The sequence below is a fragment of the Sus scrofa genome, chromosome 3 (genome assembly GCF_054392235.1).
Source record: "Sus scrofa isolate SSC_HxYL_T2T_F1_AM1 chromosome 3, Sscrofa_HxYL_maternal_Yorkshire_Landrace_v2.0, whole genome shotgun sequence".
NCBI classification, from domain to species: domain Eukaryota; kingdom Metazoa; phylum Chordata; class Mammalia; order Artiodactyla; family Suidae; genus Sus; species Sus scrofa.
The window spans coordinates 130,009,507-130,029,731 of NC_139385.1; the positions used below are offsets into that span (position 1 = coordinate 130,009,507).

The following is a 20,225-nucleotide window of genomic DNA, read 5'->3' on the forward strand; positions in this document are numbered from 1 at the left end:
CTGCAGTTAAGCACGTGCGAGACATAACGGCAGTGGCGGAGACCGTGGGAGCCAGAGGACATGCCCTAGATAAGCAATAAAATTCAGAATTTAAAAGCAAACTACCACACTGTCCAAAAAAGGCACAGACAGAGCTGGCAGGATTTGGCCTGGCAGAGCCAGTGGGTGGCCCCCACGAGACGAATTTCATTTTTTTTTTTTACAGATCAAGAGGGCTCCCTTGTAGAAAATATTATTAATCCTTTCATAGACTTAAAAAAAAATTTATAAAACAAACAAACAAAAAAAATCCTTCCTCTGGAATCGTATTATTCAAGACCTTCTTTCACTGGAGTTGCTTAAACTGAGGTCCAAAAGTGAAATCTTCCAAAGAACGGAAACTAGGAATGTGAAGTCTTAAGTAAGACGAAGTTATTCTCACAGCTCCTTGGAAGTTAGCACTCAGCAGGGTGGGAGATGTGCCTCCTTATGTCAGTCCAGAGGGTAATAACATAAGTCCAGGCTTTTTCTCTTCCCTTTTTTTTTTTTTTTTTTTTTTCTGTCTTGAAAGCAAATGACCTAATCGGAGTGTTTATACAGGGATGATTCATTGCTTGTGTTCTCTGACGATGTCAGGATTTTGCTATAGGGAGGAGAGGAATACACAATGGGTTGCCACACTCTAGTGTGTTATCATCCCAGATGTGTCCGTGGCTATTTATAGCATGAGACAGAGCTTATATGAGGAGCCTCTTTTCAGAACCAGGCAATCTGGGGAGCAGAAGTCACAGCAGTGGGGAGACCAAGACGGATCCTCTTCACCCCACTGTCCCAGGACCTCTGCTTCTGCTCCGGCCATGCAGGATGGTAGAACACGGCTCAGCAAAAGAGACTGTTCTTTATGAAAGAAGTCACTGAAAAATCTCTCCTTTCAACAACTGTCTGATGGAATTGTTTCATCTGTGAAAAGTGGAGTTGTGTGACTTCTGCTCAGCTTGGTCACAATATATGTTTGAGCAAGAAGGTGAGGGAGTTCCCTTGGTGGCACAGCGGAAACAAATCTGACTAGTATCCATGAGGATGCGGGTTTGATCCCCAGCCTCACTGCAGCTATGGCATAGGATGGCAGCTGCAGCTCTGACTCGACCCCTAGCCTGGGAACTTCCATATGCTGAGGATGTGACTCTAAAAATAGGAAGAAAGAAAGAAAGAGCGAGAGAGAGAGAAAGAGAGAAAGAAATTCATTTATAGCTCAGAAATCTCAGTGATATGTCTTAGAAGTCCACTCATTCAGTCATTCCACTAATATGTTAGATGCCTCCTGTATGCCAGGACCTCAGTATAGGTCTAGCTGCCAGGCTCTAAGGAACTCAAGGACCTGATGTAATTGGTGTCTCACAGCTGTTGATCTTCCTATGTCTAAATGGTGGGTAGGAAAGTTCCCATTGTGGCACAGTGGGTTAAGAACCTGACATAGTGTCAGTGAGGGTGTGGGTTCAATCCCTGCCCCCACCTCAGTGCATTAAGGATCCAGTGTTGCCGCAAGCTAGCGGGTAGGTCGCAGATTTGGTTCAAATCCGGTGTTGCCACAGCTGCAGCTCAATTCACCCCCTAGCCTGGGAACTTCCATATGCTGCAAGTTTGGCCCTAAAAAGGAAAAAAAAAAAAATGGGTAAGGACAGAGCTTGAGCCCGGCAGACTTGAAGGAAGTAAAAACAGTTGTTGCTCTCATTTAATCACTTACTCTATAAATGTACTCTGTGCCAGGGAGAAAAAGCATAGAGTCCCAGCCCTCAGAGGTGCTCCAGTTCATGAAATATAAGTGGCAATACAGTACAGTAGTCATAACAATTTAATGGACTATTTCATTCTAGAGTGGTAAGTGCTGTAAATGCGTAGGCACAGGGGAGGAGCCAGGGTAGGTTTGAACTCAGAGGTGTGTTGGTACTTTGATGGCCCTCAGTGAGCCCCACACCCTCCCAGTATTCATCTCCTTATGTGTGCCCGTCCCAGGATGAGTCTCAGCGTGGTCATGTGACTAGCTTAAGCCAATGGGACATCAGCAAGAATGACACAAGCTGCAGCTTGATAAATACTTGTATACTGGGGTTTGCCCTTTTGGAATGCCTCTTCCTGGAACTGGGCTGTCATCCTTTAAGGAAACTCAATCAGCCATGTGAAGAAGCCCAAGGGGAATTGATCCCTGGTTTGATCCCTGGCCTCGTTCAGTGGGTCGGTGATCTGGCGGTGAGATGAGCTGAAGTGCAGGTTGAAGACGCGGCTTGGATCTGGCGTTGTTGTGGTGTAGGAACACTTAGCCTGGGAACTTCCAAATGCTGCAGTGCAATCCTAAAAAAAAAGAAGCCCAAATGGAAAAGAATTGTGCCCCTGGCCAACAGCTTCAGCTAAGTTACCAAACAGTGGCCAACACCAACTGCCGACTATGGGGATGGGGCCATTTGAACCTTCCTTGCCAACACCCTAGCCAACACCATAGGAAATAGAAGAAATGCCTGAGTCAACCCACGGAATCATAAGGAATAATACATTGCTGTTGCCTTAAGCCACTATGTTTTGGGATGGTTTGTTCCACAGGAATGGATAACCAAACAAGCTGTTTTGGGGGCTTTTGTTTGTTTTTTGTGTGTGTTTTGGCTGCGCCTGCAGCATGTAGAAGTTCGAGGGCCAGGGATCAAACCCGCACCACAGCCGCAACCCAGGCCACTGTGGTAACAAAGCCAGATCCTTAACTAGCTGTGTCACAAGGGAACTCCTAAACAAGCTCTTTTGATGGGTGCATAGAAGTTAGCCGGGCCAAGAGAGGAAAGGAAGGACATTCTGGTGTTTGGGGCATGAACGAGCACAGCATATTCAGGCACTCCATAGATGGATATGGCGGGAACGAGGGGCCGAGGGTAGAGAGAAGCAGGTGTGGGAGAAGAGGCCAAGCCCAGATCAGAGCATCATATGAGTTTGGAATCCTCAAGACGACGACTCGCTAAGAGAAGACACACAGCTGTGATCTATTAGAGCACCAAGATGCAAAGGAAAATCAGCAAATATCAGCAAATGGAAAGGCACCTGGGGTGAAGTCTGGGAGACTCTGGGTGCAAGAGAAATTGTTCTTCTTGAGAGAACGCAGAGTCCTCTCCCAGGACAAGCTTACTCTGCCCAGCAATGAGTTGGGACAGCACATGTAGAATAAGCTCATTAGAGACTCACGGCCCAGGAGTTTTATTGGGAGCTGTGATGGTTGATGTTTAATGTCAACTGGGCCAGGCTGCGGTACCCAGTTCTTTGGTCAAATACCAGTCTAGATGTTGCTGCCCTGTGATCTTGGACTCAAGACTGAAATATCAGCTCTGAATTTCCAGGCTTCCAGTCTGCCCTCCAGATTTCCAACTTGCCAGCTTCCATAGCTGCATGAGCCAGTTCCTTAAAATGAATAATATATGTTGGTTCTATTTCTCTAGAGAACCCTGACTGAAATAGGGGCTAGTCACAGAGGCTAGAATCCCAGAAGGAAAGCAGGTATTCGTCATGAACCATATTGACTGGACAGACAGCTTAGGCACAGAGAGCCACTCTTCTCAGTTAATGGTGAGAACCTATGGAGTTCCTGTTGTGGCTCAGTGGTAACAAACCCAACTAGTCTCCATGAGGAGGCGGACTCAACCCCTGGCCCTGCTCAGTGGGTTAAGAATCCAGTGTTGCCGTGAGCTGTGGTGTAGGTTGTTGATGTAGCTCAGATCTGGCATTGCTGTGGCTGTGGCATAGGCCTGAAGGTACAGTTCTGATTCACCCCTTATGGGTAGAGCCCTGAAAAAAAAAATGGTGGGGACCCTCCCCCGCAAAAAAATCTCTATCCCCAGCCTGGTGAGCAGGCCTTTCTAAGGATAAGCTGTCAGACCTGCTATGGTAACTCCTTTCTGTATGGAAATTAAGTGGTATATACTATGGGCAATAGAAAGCCTGTATAAATATGTTATTCCATTGGAGATTTCATATTTATTTTATTTATTTATTTTCTAGGGCCGCACCCACGGCATATGGAGGTTCCCAGGCTAGAGGTCCAATGGGAGGTGTAGCTGCTGGCCTACACCACAGCTGTAACAATGCCGATCCTATACCACAGCTCACAGTAAGGACAGATCCTTAACCCACTGAGCGAGGCCAGGGATGGAACCTGCGTCCTCGTGGATGCTCGTCAGATTTGTTTCCGCTGAGCCATGACGGGAACTCCTCCGTTGGAGATTTTAAAATGGGAGTGACATGTTTTGTTTCATAAGGCCATGCCGGCTGCATGTGGGGGACGGCCCAAGAGGGGAGAAGTGGAGATGCAGGCTTCAGATTAGGAGGCTCAGCAGGGATTGGGTTTGTGTGTGTGTGTGTGTGTGTGTGTGTGTGTCTGCCTGGGTCTGTGTGTGTCTGTGTGTGTGTCATATCTATGTGTCTGTGTCTATGTGTATTGTCCTATGTCTGGGTCTGTGTCTATCTGCGTATGTGTGTCTGTCTATGCCTGTGTGTCTGTGAGTCTGTACCTGAGTCTGTGTGTTGGGGCCGGCTCGCCTCCCACACCCACCTTCCAGGAGAAGTGTGCCCTAAGCTGGGCACCTGCTGCATCTACAAGAGGCGAGGATGGGAGGGCTGGCTCTGTGCCTGTCTAGGAGGGAGGGTCAACTCTCTGGAGTCTCTTCCCTGCTTTCGTCCCTCCCACCCCAATCCAGACAGGGCTCCAGCTCTCCTGGGTGCCAGCAGGGCCCATCGGCTCACGTGAACCTTACAGCTGCGAGGGATCCTCTGGGCTTCAAGACTTTTGCTACTCAAAACTGTTTACTAATGAGGGAGTTTCCATAGTGGCTCAGCAGTAAAAAAAACTCAGCTAGTATCTATGAGGATGCAGGTTTGATCCTTGCTCAGTGGGTTAAGGACCCAGCGTTGCTGTGAGCTGCAGTGTAGGTGGCAGACGTGGCTCAAATCTGGCGTTACTGTGGCTCTGGCGTAGGCCAGCAGCTGCAGCCCCGATTTGACCCCTAGCCTGGGAACTTCCATATGCCATGTGTGGCCCTAAAAAGCAAAATAAAAAGGGGGGAGGGTTACAAATGGGGCCTGGCACACGGTAAGTACCTGGAAACTCTCAGCCGTCATTCAGTCCTTCCCAAGAAGGGAGGGGTCGTCCAGCCTCTGTTTGTCCCACGCCTTCCAGCAACATGTGTGCACACAAGTCAGAGAAACACTTAGACCGCTTGAGGAAGCGCACCTTCCTATGGCTCCTGGAAGCTGGGTCTGAGGTGACCCAGGACCCTGTTCCCTTGTCACAGGACAGCCCTTCAGTTCTTAGAAATTACTCGCTGCCTAAGTTTTCCCATATTCAGGCCATTCTGTTCCCTGGAACCCCGTAATCACTGCAGGCCCTGCCTGCCTTCCTGGGAGCCAGCCTCTCAGCCCACAGTGGTTTGCCTGATCCCTTCTTAAGGGACACTCCCGGAGGTCGGGACACTGTTCCAGGGTGGTCGTCAGACCTGCTGGTTCTGTGGGCGGGCCAGTCAGATGCCTGCAGGATGAGGCTTCTCTGCAAAGGTGCTGCCACCAAGATGTCCAGGTTGAATGGAGGCTGAACTGCTCGCAAAAGTCCGTAGAGCACAGAATTCAGAGCACCCAGCATCCCGGCAGTGCGCGAGGCAAGGTGGGCCCCCCGGTGGGCTTCCCAGAATCGGGAGAGGGTGGTCCAACAGGCCCCTCACAAGCCCATGGACCAACTGCATCCAATGTCCCTGGTCACAGGTAGGAGAGGGCAGATGGTGACACATCCCAAAAGGAGAAACATCCACAACCTCTTGACCGCAACTGGATTTTTTAAACTCTTGACTGACGTTCTTGGAATTCAAGGCAAATAAGTCCTTAGAAATAATAATACCAATAACAGATTATAAGAGGAATAAGTAACCAGTGGGAATTTACATGCTAGTTCTTAGAAATTACTCAACATGCATTATCTCATGCAATTCTCACAACAGGCCACAACAAGGTGCCACTGTGATGGGGCAAAAGCGTCAGATACTGAGAGCCTTATCCAGCCACCACCTCCCTTCCCAGCACGATTCTGGGTTTGCCTGCTCGACCGATGTCTCTTTCTTGTGATCGTTAGTCAAGTGGAAAATGGAAAGGAGAAGTTGATTTACATTTTAGAAGGACCTAGAGCTTCTCCCAGAAGAAAACAACTTGTCCAGAAGGAAGGGCAGAGAAGAGGTCCAGAGAGAAGTGGGGTGACAGAAGATGGAGAGAAGAGAGGTTGGGGGACAGGGCTCTGGGGAATTTGCTGGTTCAAGAGGATGTTTGGGGACTTTTTCTTGTGCATTTTGCACTCCTCCAGCTCCCTTTGCCATCCCTTCGGGAGATTTAGGTACATATTTACAATTCTTTTCAAGATTTTTTTTGAGCTGGAATTGTGTATCTTCCAGAGGCAGCCCAGAACTGAGCTAGAAGTGAGCCAGTCCAGTCTTGTTTGTATCGTACTATTATTAGCTGCACCACTCAGATAAGGACCCGGAGATTAGAGAGTTTAAATAACTGGCTAGGGTCAGACTACCAGTAAATGTTGAAACCAACTGGTAAGCCCTCTGTGCTGGGGGCAGCCACCACCTCCCACACAGGCTCAGAGCAGCAGGTGCTGCTCCCGGCTCCCCTAGCAGAGGGTCCTCCCACTGCCCAGGTCACACAGAGAAGTGACTTCGAACTCTTGCGCCGTGAATACCTTTTTGTCCACTCTCCCCCTTGAAGTGTCTTTCCCAAGTTGTCCCCTCATCCCCTTTTCCCTTCTCAGTGAGTCACCCACTCCCTTCCAGCAGCTGGTGAGCTTCTCTAACCAGGCAGTGTCTGGCTTCAAAGACAGAGGCTGCCCTGGCTGCTGAGGGGCCTGGCAGAGCACAGGCTGGTGCAGTGCTGCCCAAATCCTTCACTCTCCCAACAGTCTTGTTTCTGGAGCTCACGCTGGGAAAGCAGGACTCCCTGGGGGCAACCGCTTCCCTTTCCCTCCGAAAGTCTCCCTGACTTAAAGCTCTATTGTCATAAAATAACACTAAGCCGGCCATCCACCTCTTTACGTTTTTTGGCTTTTCCCCAGATAGTGGGAGGGCTGCCAGCCAAGGGCACGTGGGATGTGCACAGCTCTGCCTCCAGCTTCTACCTTGGGAGCCTCAGGTGCATGAAGGCGGCCACCTTTCCAAGAATATGGTCCCTGACCATGCCCTCCCCGCCCAGACTCAGCAGAAGTCACATATACAGACCCCACTGCAAATCGTTTGTCTGTTTTCTCTTTCGGATGTACAGCTGGAGATATTGACATTCTGCCGCATTCGGATGATTCATACTGAGTGTGACAGTGAGAGTCAGGAGAGAGGGCACAGCTGTTTAGAGAAGGGGAAATAGGATTATTGGGTGGAAGTCAGGAAGGCTGACATGCCATTTAGCCATTTATGGCTCATAAACTCCCCAGCAAAGATGTATTATTCTTCCGAATCTGTGGGTTCCTCCGTTGGCTTCTCCCGGGCTCGTTCACGCAGTTAATTTCATCTGGAAGGTGAGCCGGGCAGGGAGGTCCCGGAGGGCCTTGCTTGCACATCTGGAAGTTGGTGCTGGCTATTGGCTGCGTGGCCTTGCTTCCCCTCCACTTGCTCTGTCACCTTTCAAGAGGCTAACCCAGCTTCTCTGCATGGTGGTCCTGGGCAGCTTTCCAAGGGGGCAGAGGCAGATGCTGTAAGGACACTCGTGAGTGGGACCTAAAAACTCACCCAGCATCACTTCTGCCAAATTCTACTGGCCAGAGCAAGTCAGAGGGCCTGTCCAGAGTCAAGGTGGGGATTGGCTGACCCTCTCTTGTTGGAAGAAATAGCACAGAGTCATAGGAGGTTGCAAAAGACCTCGGGACAAATTGCTTCAGTCATCTTTGAAAACAGTCTTCCGGGATTGAGCAAATCTGCACCAAGATGGAAACTGAACATTGAGATTTTAGCTGGAGTCTTCTGTGTCATTTCCAAAATAGGTCAGGATTATATAATTCTTACCTCCCTGGCTTTCTTGACTAGAAAAAGGTTCACTGAGGAGTAGAGTTCTTTAAATATTGGTGGTTTCTGACACTTCTCTTCCCCTGAAAATCAATGAAGAATCCACGTCAACTTTTGTAAATTAATTATTTGAATAACTGGTTTTTAAGGTCCCAGTGTGTACAGTGCATTGTGCTAGGTGCGGGGGCTACAGCAGTGAATGGAACAGATATATAGTCCTCACCATTTTGGAGCTTTCAACCTATGGAAAGGAGACAGGCACGAAACAGTTAATTATATATCACAACTTAATTACGGTGGTATTAAGTGCCACAGGAGAAGTAAGACACACAAAGAAGAAATGCAGGGAGTTCCTGTCGTGGCTCAGCAGAAACGAATCCGACTAGTAACCATGAAGACGCAGGTTCGATCCCTGCCCTTGCTCAGTAGGTGAAGGATCCGGCATTGCCACGAGCTCTGGGGCAGGCCTCAGATGCAGCTCAAATCTGGTGTGGCTAGAGCTGTGATGTAGGCCACCGGCTACAGCTCCAATTGGACCCCTAGCCTGGGAACCTCCATATGTCACGGGTAGGGCCCTAAAAATACAAAAAAAAAAAAAAGAAGAAGAAGAAGAAGAAGAAGAAGAAACTTAAGGGGGGGACCCTGACCTAGTCTTGGAGTCACAGGAAACTTCCTTGAGGAATGCATGTGAGCTAATTTTTGAGGAAGACATAGGCATCAAACAGGCTAAGGGAGTGGGGCAGGGGGGGCTAAAAGAATAGTTCAAGCAGGAGGAACAGCGTGTACAAAAGTCCTAGAAAGGGAAGGAGGCTGCATGTTTGAGGAACTGAGAAATACACAGAAGGCAGGGGACAGCTGACCACGGGAGGCAGGAGAGCAGGCGAGAGCCGGGTCATGCGGGGCCTTGAGGACCATAGACAGGATTTCCATCAGTTCTTGACTGAATATTGTCCCCTGTCAATTCATATGTTGAAGCCCTAAGTGGCCCCCACCTCCCCAGCCATGTGACTGCAGTTGGAAATAGGGCCTTTAAGTAGATACTTACGGGCAAATGCGGTCATTGTGGGTGGGGCCCTAATCCAACAGGATTGGTGTTCTTGGATAAGACGAAGAGACACCAGGGGACAGCGAGGCAGGAATAAGGAAAGGCCAGGTGGGGACACGCAGCAAGATGGCAGCGTCTCCAAGTCAAGGAGAAAATCCTCACCAGAAACTGAACTTGCCAACACATTGATCTTGGACTTGCGGCCTTCGGGACTGTGAAAAAATCAGTTTCCGTTGCTCAAGCCCCCCAGGTTGTAGTATTTTTACATGGTGGCCCTCACAGACAAATCCAGCATATGAAGTACTGAGGTTTATGTTCTCAAAAGATCGTCCTGTTTGTTGGGGGCAGGGAGATAGACCCAAGGAATGAAAGCTGTTACTAGAAGTTAGGTTAGGAGCTGATCACAGAGACCTGAGAAGGAGGTGAGGCAGGTGGCCGCGGGGATGGAGAGAAGGGGGGGGCATGCCAGAGATACGGGCCATTGAGAGAGCACAGCAGAGATGGAGGCCTGCCTGGAGGAGACGGTCAAGGAGTGCCAGGGAGGCAAGAAACTGAGACCCACAGATATCTGATCTTTCAGGGAGGCCAGCCAGAAAGAGGAGAAGAAACATGGGCAATAGACAGAGAGGGAAGTGGGGGGGAAGTGGGGGGACGTTTTGTTTCTTCAGCTCAGTTTGCTCTTTCTTTCAAGAAAGTTTAAGTTTTGTTTTTCTTATAAGATGAAAGAGATGGGCTTTTTTTTGGTTTGTCTTTTTGTCTTTTAGGGCCCAACCCGTGGTATATGGAGGTTCCCAGGCTAGGGGTCCAATCGGAGCTGTAGCCGCCAGCCTGCGCCACAGCCACAGCGACTCGGGGTCAGAGCTGTGTCTGCAACATCCATCACAGCTCACGGAAACACCAGACCCTTAACCTGCTGAGCGAGGCCAGGGATTGAACCCGAGTTCTCATGGGTGCTAGGTGGGTTCGCTAATCACTGAGCCACGACGGGAACGCCAAGAGATGAGCATTTTTAAACACTGCTGGAAAGGGCCTCACGTAAAGGTGAGAGCTGGAGATGTGCTGGAGACACTGGAATAAAAGTCACAGGTCCTCCTGGAGGACCAGGAGGGACCGGGTGCTTCATGAAAGAGAGAATGAATGGATGACATTAAGTATAAAGGAGGAAATGAAAGAATGAAAAGCAACATCCATGATGCTCTAACCTATGTTGTTTAGAGTCTGTAGAGTGGCTGCTACCCACTTGCAGCAAATGCCCACATAACCAAGCGAATCTCCGCAGAAAGCAAGCTGGGCCTTTTTTCTCTTCCTTCGGCTGGTCTTTTAAGGTCTTCCCTTCAGCCGTGGGCAGGAGCCGAGGGGGGGCACTGTGCAATTGCAGTGGGGGCCTGGGCCACCTGCCTGCTGTGCCCTCTGGTCCTGCTCAGGCTCAGAGGCGCCCCCTCCCCTGTCACTGAGGATGGCTGCCAGCCTGTTCAATCTTATGATTTGGCAGTTCTGACAGGACTCAGCTCATGATGAGTAGCTCTAGCCGCCTGGTCACTTGATGTCCTGTGCTCCAAAGTTCTGTTCTAGGGCCCAGAAGCATTCCAGAAGTGTTTTTCAAAAGGCATTTAGGTCTCAACCACAGAGGACATGGCTTCGCTCCAGAACTGCAAGGTTTTGCTTTGTGATTCTCCCCCTGGGACTGGCCAATAACTCTAAAGCATCTTTTCCCACCACCACAGTGCCTACTGGACCATATGGCCCAAGTGGCAGGAGGAGCTTGTGGCTGCAGCCCACAGAGCCCTTTCACAGCATCCAGTGGACGGGCCTGGCCCAGCCCAGCCAGCCTTTCCCACCCCCACGCCCCCCCCACCTGGGTACACATGGTGCCCGGATGTAAGTAGCCACCGGAGGGGGTGAACCCATAAATTTTAACAACTCCCCAAACCCCAGTAACTCAGACCTCAGAAGCTCGCTAAACCCTTACAACTCCCTGTGCAGCAAAACTCAACCCCCTTGTCTCACAGATGGGGAAACTGAGGCACACAGAGGTGAAGAGACGCGTTCATCAACACTCCACGGCATGAGATGGAACCAAAGAAGATACTCCCCAGGTGCCTGAGACTAGGTGAGAGCATCTTTTAGAAACAGTGCACAGCTCCGATTAGACCCCTAGCCTGGGAACCTGCATATGCCATAGGAGTGGCCCAAAAAAAATAGCAAAAAGACAAAAAAAAAGGAGTTCCTGTTGTGGCGCAGTGGTTAACAAATCTGACTAGGAACCATGAGGTTGCGGGTTCGATCCCTGCCCCTGCTCAGTGGGTTAACGATCCGGCGTTGCCGTGAGCTGTGGTGTAGGTTGCAGACGCGGCTCGGATCCCGCGTTGCTGTGGCTCTGGCGTAGGCCGGTGGCTACAGCTCCGATTCGACCCCTAGCCTGGGAACCTCCATATGCCATGGGAGTGGCCAAAAAAAATAGCAAAAAGACAAAAAAAAAAAAAAAAAAGAAACAGTGCAGGTGGAGTAGAGAGGCGTGGAGCCCGACAGTGGGCGCCTCTGAGAGTTAATTTCATGTGTCACTTGACTGGGCTAAGGGATGGATGCCCAGATAGCTAGTAAAATATTACTTCTATATGTGTTGGGGGGAGGTATTTCTGAAAGAGATTAACATCTGAATCAGTAGACTGCATTAAGGAGATCACCCTTGCTAATGTGGCATCATCTGATCTGTTGAGGGTCTGAATGGAATAGACAGACAGGTATAGATATAGATATAGATATACAGGTAGAGGTAGGGATAGAGATGGAGTCAGATCACATGATTATGGAGGCCAAGTGCAAAGATTTGCAGCTGGCAAGCTGACGATCCAAGCTGGAGATCTAGGAAAGTGATGATGTGACTCGAGGGTGCAGGCAGCAGGTCTGATGCCCAGGAAGAGCCAACATTTTTCCATTTGAGCCTGAAGGTGGGAAAAGTAGATGTGCCAGGTCCAAAGCAGTCAGGCAGGAGGAGTTTCTTCTGTTTGCCAAGAGTCGGACCTTTGGTTCTAGTCGGGCCTTCAACTGATTAGATGAGGCCCACCCGCACTGGGGAGGGCAGTCGGCTTCCTTCAGCCTAAGGATCCAAATATTGATCTCGTCCAGAAACAGCCTCCCAGACACACCCAGAATAATGTTTGAACAAATGTCTGGGTACCCCGTGACACAGTCAAGTTGGCAGAGGAAACTAACCAACACAGATGTGAGTGTTGCTGATCCATGACATGGTTTTGAAACCACTGCTTCAGAGTATCTGCTTCCTTTTGTGCCAGGTTAGACCATTATCCCCCCCTTCCAGCAGCATCTTCACAGCCTAGAAGGGAGCACCTGTGACCCTGGGGCAGGAGTCACAGTGGTGACCTAGCTGGGCCTGCTAGCAGACTACTCCCTCCCTGGGCCTGAGTATTTGTTGTCTATCTGAAATTCAAATTTCACCAGGCATCCTCTTTTTTATTGTATTTCATTTTTTGCTAAATTTGGTGGCCCTAGTTTCTTTGTGAAACGGGATGCCACCACCAAAGTCACAGGAGCGTGAGAAGGTGTCAGGTGGGCTGCAGAGACAGGGCAGCCCACTGCTGCCACTGGCATAAAAGCAGTCGGGCCCAGGCCACCAGAGAGGAGCAGACCTGTTCCCCTGGGCTGGAGGGAGCCCAGCCTCCAACCCTGGTCTCAGGGCTGGGGAAAGGGGAAGGGGTTGGATGGGGGAAATGAGTCAGCCTGGGGCAGGGCGGGGGGGAGGCACAGCTCACATTAACCACAGAAGGCTCTGTCCCTCTCAGACCAGCCCTGACACCAGCAGTAAACAGGAAGTGCCCTCTCGCCACAGGCTGACTGCTCTTGCTGTCAGGGTTAAGAAGATTCTAAACCAGGATTCAGAATAGTCTCTGGTGCTGGCTTCGGCCACTCCAAGCTGGCCACTCCCAAGCTGGATCACCAAACTCCTGACCCAGAGGTGCCCGGGGTTTTGTAGCTCCCAGACCAGAGGAGGCCCCTGCACCCTGTGTCTGTGCTCGGGCGGGGACCAGAGAGAACTCTGGCCAGAGGAAGAGCTTCACCCCAGGCTGCGCAGGGGTCCGGAGTCAAGGAGAGGGCCAGGTGCTGGGTGGGCGGACACCCCAGCCCTGGGTGCTCAGTTTGCTGGCCGTGTTGCAGCTGCTTTGCTGCACGTTGGCACCTCTGTCCTCTGCAGCCCTGTGAGCTCCAGGGTCATGGGAAGGACAGGGTGCTTGAGTCTGTGGTCAGCTGCCCTGCAGCCCCGCCCCCCACAGGCCTCTGTCAAGCAACTAGAAGAAAGAGTGGCGACAAAGGCCAGGTCAGAGTCTGGGGACACTGGAGCTGAGGAGGGGTGTAGGCCCAGACACCCTCCACGCCACCCCCTCCCCCCTGGGAGCACAGGCTGAAGATTGCCGACCCTGTCCATCTCTTGCTGCTTGGCATTGCTTGGCACAACTTAGCTGCTCCAATCTGATTCCCTTGTGAAAAAAACCCTGCCTGCCGCCTCAACTACCTGCGGGCAAATTTCATAATCTATAAAATGCTATGAGTTAGGGCTCTTTTAGTCACAAGTGTGAGAAAACCAGACATAGGGAGTTCCCCCTGAGGCTCAGTGGGTTAAGAACCCGACATAGTGTCTGCAAGGATGCGGGTCTGATCCCTGGCCTTGCTCGGTGGGTTAAGAATCCAGTGTTGGGCGTTCCCGTCTTGGTGCAGAGGAAACAAATCCGACTAGGAACCATGAGGTTGCAGGTTCGATCCCTGGCCTTGCTTAGCGGGTTAAGGATCCAGCATTGCCATGAGCTGTGGTGTAGGTCGCAGACTTGGCTCTGATCTGGAGTGGCTGTGGCTGTGATTGTGGCCAGCAGCTGCAGCTCCGATTAGACCCCTAGGCTGGGAACCTCCACATGCCTCGGATGTGGCCCTAAAAAGCAAAAAAATAAGAAGAGGAAGAATCCTGTGTTGCCGCGAGCTGTGGACACAGATGTGGCTCGGATCTGGCATTGCTGTGGCTGTGGTGTAGGCTGCCAGCTGCAGCTCTGATTTGACCCCAACCCGGGAAGCTCCATATGCCCCGGGTGCAGCTACAAAAAGGAAATGAAGGAAGGATGGAAGGAAGGAAAGAAGAAGGGAGGGAGGGGGGAGAGAAAACCAGACATAAACCAGTGAGACAAGAGACAAGAGAGTTTGCGGGCTCAGAGCGCCAGGAGCAGGTCAGGGAAGGAGGGGCTCTCCTCCTCCCTCCTCCCTGCTTCTCTCGGTGAATCTGCTTCTTTCTCTGTAAGGCTGGCTTCTCCCACGAGTCTGGGCCATTTCCCAGCTTCACCTGTCAAGAGGTGCTTCCTCCTCTATTAGTGCCAAAGTGAAAAATGCCAGGAGGGCTCTCACTGGTCCCACCTGTGGGTCACGTGTCCACACAGAGCACAGAGTACGCTGCTTAGCATCCTTTTCTAGAACAATGTATTTAGAGATCTGGGCACCTTGGTTCCCCAAAAGAAAAGAAGTATTATTCCTGAGAAAAGAGGAAAGTGATGGAAAGGTATCTACTATGAAGGCCATGTTTTATCAATAGTATTATTAATATTATTTTATTTTTATGATGATTGGCATCAGCAACATAAGTTGGCCATGTTTCTAATTCCCATTATCCTTGGGCAAAACAACAGAGGCACAGGCCCTGGAACTCAGACTGCCTGAATCCAAATTCTGGTTCTACCACTTTCTATCTGTGTGACATCAGGCGAGTTGCTAACCCTCTCTGTGCTGCTCATTACTATCCTGGCAGTGCCTAGGAACCCCCGCCTGGGGGCCAGCCAGCAATAAACCATCACGCCTCACTTTCTCCTCAGCTTTTTACCAGAGAGCCCTCCCAACCTCAGCAACTACGGTTCACCAAGGACTCCCTGAGAATTCTACAAACTGACAGGCAAAGTCTCTCTCCTTCAGAAGCTCACAGCCATGTAAGGGAGGCAGACATACAAAGCGAGGGTGTTCTAGAAAGCTGGCTTGCGGAGGGAGGCCTGCCATTTCCACAGCCCTGTCTCAGGACTCCTCCATGGGGTCTGCCAATAGGTGGCGCCAGAAGCAGACTGGCCTCTAGGAGGCGAGAAGGGACTCCCTCGCTGTCCTGCCAGCATCTCCCCCCATCCAAGCCCATGGGCCTGAGGGCAGCAGGTAAAGCCTCCCTCTCTCTTCAGCCTCAGTGGCTGCAGTGATGGACAGGGAACAGGAGCCAAGAGGATGTGCAGAGACTGGTAGGGAAAGCCGTGGGCAGGTAGCCTCCGAAAGCCCCACCCCAGGTGACAACAGCAAGGTCAGGTGTGCAGAGGGCCCTCCTATATGGCACTTGGTACCAGAAAGGGCAGCTGGGAGCAGGAGCCAGCACCCGCCCCCCCCCCCCCCCGCCGCCACCCCCAGCTGGGACAGGTCAGAAACAAGACTCCAGGCCCCAGGAGGGGGCCCCAGCAGGAGGGCCTGGCCTGGGGGAGCTACAGTACCAAGGAAATGAGGTGTTGGGGTAAACATCCCCCCTGCCTTCCAAGAACTGGTGGTTTGTTCAGACATCCCCGAGGCCAGACCCAGGGGCAAGACTCTGAGTGTGGCAAGTTAGGGAAGGGAACTGCCCTAAGAATGGGGGCGGTGACTGCACCCCCAAGCAACAAGGGAGCTGGCTATCCTCTGAGTAGCTTGCAGCCAGCATGGACCAAGACCATACCCTACTCCCCATTTTAAGGGGAAAACCTGCCATAGATGCTGGGGGTACTTTTACAACAGGCCAGTAGATTTCTTTTCGTTTGTTTTTTGGTTTTTTTTTTTTGGGAGGGGGGCCTTTTGTTTGTCTTTTAGGGCCACACCTGTGGCATATGGAAGTTCCCAGGCTAGGGGTCTAATTGGAGCCGTAGCCACCGGCCTACACCACAGCCACAGCAACTTGGGATCTGAGCCATGTCTGGAACCTACACCACAGCTCACAGCCGCACCGGATCCTTAACCCACTGGACAAGGCCTAGGATCAAACCCGCGTCCTCATGGATGCTAGTCCAGTTCATTACCGCTTGCTGAGCCACCATGGGAACTCCAGGCCTGTTCGATTTCTATGAGGTGGTTTGTGGCATCGAAAACTTCCGTCTTCAAAGCTCTATTCACTCCCACGGCTTCCATTTCTACATTTAGTCCTAAATACCTTGCATCCAGTCTTGACTTGGTTACACGAAACCCCTAACTCTCTTCAAACTGAGCAAAGTAAAATGCCTCCCTTTCCTCCAAACCTGCCAGTCCTTCCCCTTCCCTATCTCCGTGAACCATAACCCGCTCACCAAGTCTCCCAAGTGCAAACCCCGAGTCCTTCTCCTCAGGCACAGCCTAGAAGACAGGCCAGGCCTCCTTGCTGTCTGTCCCAGGTCCCTCCACGCCCCTCACACCCACAGCTACCACCCGGGTCCCTCCCCCGAAGCTCTCCTCCTCTTTCCTCACAGCACAAGGAGCCAGCGTCCACTTCCAAAGCACCACTCCCCCCGCCCCAGTTTAACTCAAGCCCAGACGCCTCACTCGGGGGCCCCCTTCCCCTGAACCACAGTGCCCCCAGTCTTTCCCTCCATTGACCCGCACGCACCCCCCACCCCGGCCGCCCCGTCGGGCCCCACTGCACTCCCCGAGCCGGCCAGCCAGGGGGCCGTTCCCACGTTGGAGCGTGAAGCAGCTGATGGGGTCTTTGGAAGGGACTGGTTGCCATAGAGACGGGTGGAATCTCTCCGGGTCTGAGGCTCACCCCCAAGAGGCCCCTCTCTGGGCTGCGATGATGAACAGCCGGGAGCGGCGCCAGGATCAATGAATCGCAGACAGAGATGGGGCTCCTGGAGCGGGGTCAGCGTGCAGAGGCAGGAGCTCAGGTTCCCCCAGCCTCACCCGCTCTGGCCCTCGCCCCGTGCCCAGGGCCCAGGGGAGGGCCCGGGACAGGCTGCACCTGGAGAGGAGTGAGGAGGAGGTCGAGCACCCTTCTCTGCCAAGGGACGGCCTTTCTACCTGGGGCTTGCCTCACCATCTAAGAGTTTCTCTGCCTTTCCATCTCTGACCAAATCACCTGGTGTTGATGGCATGCCAATCAGGTCACCGCTAACGGGACCCTTGCTCTAAAGATGCCCGTTACTCTTACATTCAGAAATCCATCTTTTTGGGGTTTTCTTTTACTATTTTTTTCCTTTTTAGGCCTGCACCTGTGACATACGGAAGTTCCCAGTCTAGGGGTCAAATCGGAGCTGCAGCTGTCGTGCTATGTCACTGTCACAGCAATGCCGGATCCTTAACCCACTGAGTGGGGCCAGGGACCGAATTCGCATCCTCATGGATACTAGTCGGGTATGTTTCCACTGAGCCACAATGGGAACTCCCAGAAATTCATCTTTTTTAAATTTATGCTTTCTTTGTTTTTTTTTGTTTTTGTTTTTGTTTTTTTTTGCAAGCAAGCGAAGTCTTTTTTTTTTTTTTATTCTTCATGTTTTAGTTTTATACAATGGCTAGCAGGCACCTTAGTCACCAGCCAGAAATCAATTTCAACCACCAAAGCAAAGTCTTTATTAATAAATTTATGCTTTCAAGATAGCTTTGGTTCTGACCTTTTTTCCTGAAGGACCTAGGAAGGCTTTGGGCTAAAGCAATAAAATTATGACCTTTTATTAATATATATTATATGATGTAATTTTCCATCTTTAAAAATTTTTGGTTCTAAAATGAAAAGCATAGGTATACAAATCTAAACTTTTTTTCCCATTTTTCAAAAGATGTCTTTTTAATGGCATCTTTTCAGCGATGGCTTACAAAATGCTATGTTCTTCTTCAATTTATGTAGCTACTTTAATGGCTCCCCAGGGCTTTATGCTCCCTCCATGTGCGGCAGTCTAGGTCCAGCTTCAAGCGTTACCTGTCTTTGGCGTCACCTCTCCTGATGTTCTCAGGAACTGCCTCTCAGGCTTTCCAGGCACTGCAGTAATTCTTTCCGATTGCTCATTCCCACCTGGGCCGCCAGACACCTCTGCTCCCTTGCCCCCACTTAGTCCTGTAACCACACAAGCCTGCTGGGACCCGTTCTAACTTTTCTTCCTTTCTTCGAGAAACTTGACCGTCCTCCCTTTTACCCAAAGCCAAGAAAACCGCTCCTTCCCAGGAGTATGTCTCTTGCTTCTTTTCCTGTTCAAGCCAGTTGGCAGCTTTCAACATTGACTAAAGGATCATGTCTTCTAAATAAAGTTTGTCAGAATCAAAGCTTTCCTAGTTGCAAGAAATAAGAATCCATCCAAACCCACTTGAGCCAAAGGTGGAACTTTATTATAAGGTATCAGTGTGTCCCAGACTATAAAAAAGCAGGAAGGACTCTCAGGTTTTTCCCTCAACTCTTGGGGACTGCATAATTTCTCAACACATCTCACCGCATATTTTCTTCATTTCTTTCTCTATTTCTCTATTCACGTAATGAAGATGGCTCCACAGAGATCCCAAGATTTGCGATTCCTCAACTCAAGCAACCACTGGAATTCTAATCCCAAAATCTCAAAAGAAGGGAAAGTATTCCAAGCTGCCTGCCTGGAATATCAGATAGCTATGCCCTAGAGAGACTGCCATGTAATATCAGTGTGGCTGTGAGGTCCACCTGTGTTGAGGAGCAGCTCTTAGAGAAGGAGAGGACGCGGTCCCGGATAGAAAACCCCAAACTCCGCCACAGCTGTGTCATAGCACTTTAGGAACATATTAGAATTAAGTACAGTCAACCTGCAGAGAAGCTGGCAAGGCCACTTGTGTGAGGACAGAGGGCTCTACAGCAGAGGGCAGTGAGGCCCTGTCCAGTCCTTCAGTCGGCATTTTTAGTGGTTGGCGCAACTTCCAGGAGCAGCTGGAGATGCAGGGTGGCCACCTGCAAACACCTGGGCTGGCACCGGAAGTAGACGAACAGGAAATAGACCGGGAGGCCACTGAGCAGGAACAGAAAGAGGTACAGGAACTCCATCTGGGGATGGTCGAGGGTGGGTGCCAACACCAGGTAGAGAGAGGCAAGGAGCATGATGGCAGGGATGATGATGGGGACCTGCAGGGGACACGGAGACAAGACCTGGATGACGAAGACGGCCGTGGGAGGCGGTATATGGGTCCTCGCTCCCAGTCCCTGCAGGACACCTGGCCAGGCCAGGGGAGCCACCTGCTGGGTTCCAGGGAGCCCTCCAGGGAGCAGAGGTGTTGGGGACCCAGCCTGACTCTCTCTAGGTTATGGGAATCCCCTGTGTGTGCTCATTCTCCCATGTTCTCCCTCAATGTCCTCCAGGGGAAAACCACGTCCCCAACAAGCAGAGTCCACACCTCGTGATCCATCCATCCCTCACCCCCCAGGACGTACAGAAATTCTCTCCCCAGTAAGACAGTGGCAACATTTTATGTTCCTCCTCCAGGGCCCTGTGGTCCAACGATCTGCCTCATGGAACAGCCTGGATTGAAAAAGGCCCTCGTTTTCTCCCAAAGGCTACCTTGTAAGGTCGGGGAAGATTCTTCTTCTTCTTCATCCGCAAGTACAGGAGACAGCTAATGGTGGTCCCATAGGTGAGCCAGCCAAGGAAGCTGAAAGCCAAACATGAGCCACTCGCTATGGGCCCTGGCACAGGTGGGCCAGCAAGAGCGGCTGGCCTCCTAGGCGCAAACCTGGGCAGAGCAGCAAGCACATCGGGGGCCTTTCAGCCACCCCCTGCACCCCTTATCCATGCAGACAAAAGAAAGAAAGAGTCAAGGCTGGGCACCAAGGACAAGGATGCCCCAGAGGGGTCCACGTTGGGCTATCCCTTCCTGCGTGGTCTTCAGGTGTGAAGTGGCACACACACATGCCCAGGCCTCGCTGCCTGCGCCGGGCAGAACAGAGAAGGACAAGTTTCAAAGGCAAGGAGGAGCATCTGTGTTTCACAAAGAAAGAGTCTGGGGGGAGTTCCCGTCGTGGCGCAGTGGTTAACGAATCCGACTAGGAACCATGAGGTTGCGGGTTCGATCCCTGGCCTTGCTCAGTGGGTGAAGGATCCGGCATTGCTGTGAGCGTGGTGTGGGTCGCAGATGTGGCTCGGATTCCATGTTTCTGTGGCTCTGGTATAGGCCGG

At 51.3% G+C, this 20,225-nt stretch overlaps 1 protein-coding gene and 1 long non-coding RNA gene across 6 annotated transcripts in view; both read right to left on the reverse strand.

The window, feature by feature from the left end:
- LOC146404936 (uncharacterized) overlaps nt 1-20,225 on the reverse strand; it is a 639,839-nt gene that overhangs the window by 309,915 nt on the left and 309,699 nt on the right. The gene's annotated exons all lie outside the window — the stretch shown is intronic.
- LOC100523732 (b(0,+)-type amino acid transporter 1) overlaps nt 18,402-20,225 on the reverse strand; it is a 34,324-nt gene continuing 32,500 nt past the window's right edge. For all 5 annotated transcript variants that reach the window (XM_013996317.3, XM_085019870.1, XM_013996314.3 and 2 more), the window contains 2 exons: nt 19,611-19,701; nt 18,402-19,177 (listed from right to left, as the gene is read on the reverse strand). In XM_013996317.3, the coding sequence (XP_013851771.2) occupies nt 18,944-19,177; nt 19,611-19,701 (325 nt within the window). In that variant the 3' untranslated portion in view covers nt 18,402-18,943. The remainder of the gene's footprint in view (nt 19,178-19,610; nt 19,702-20,225) is intronic.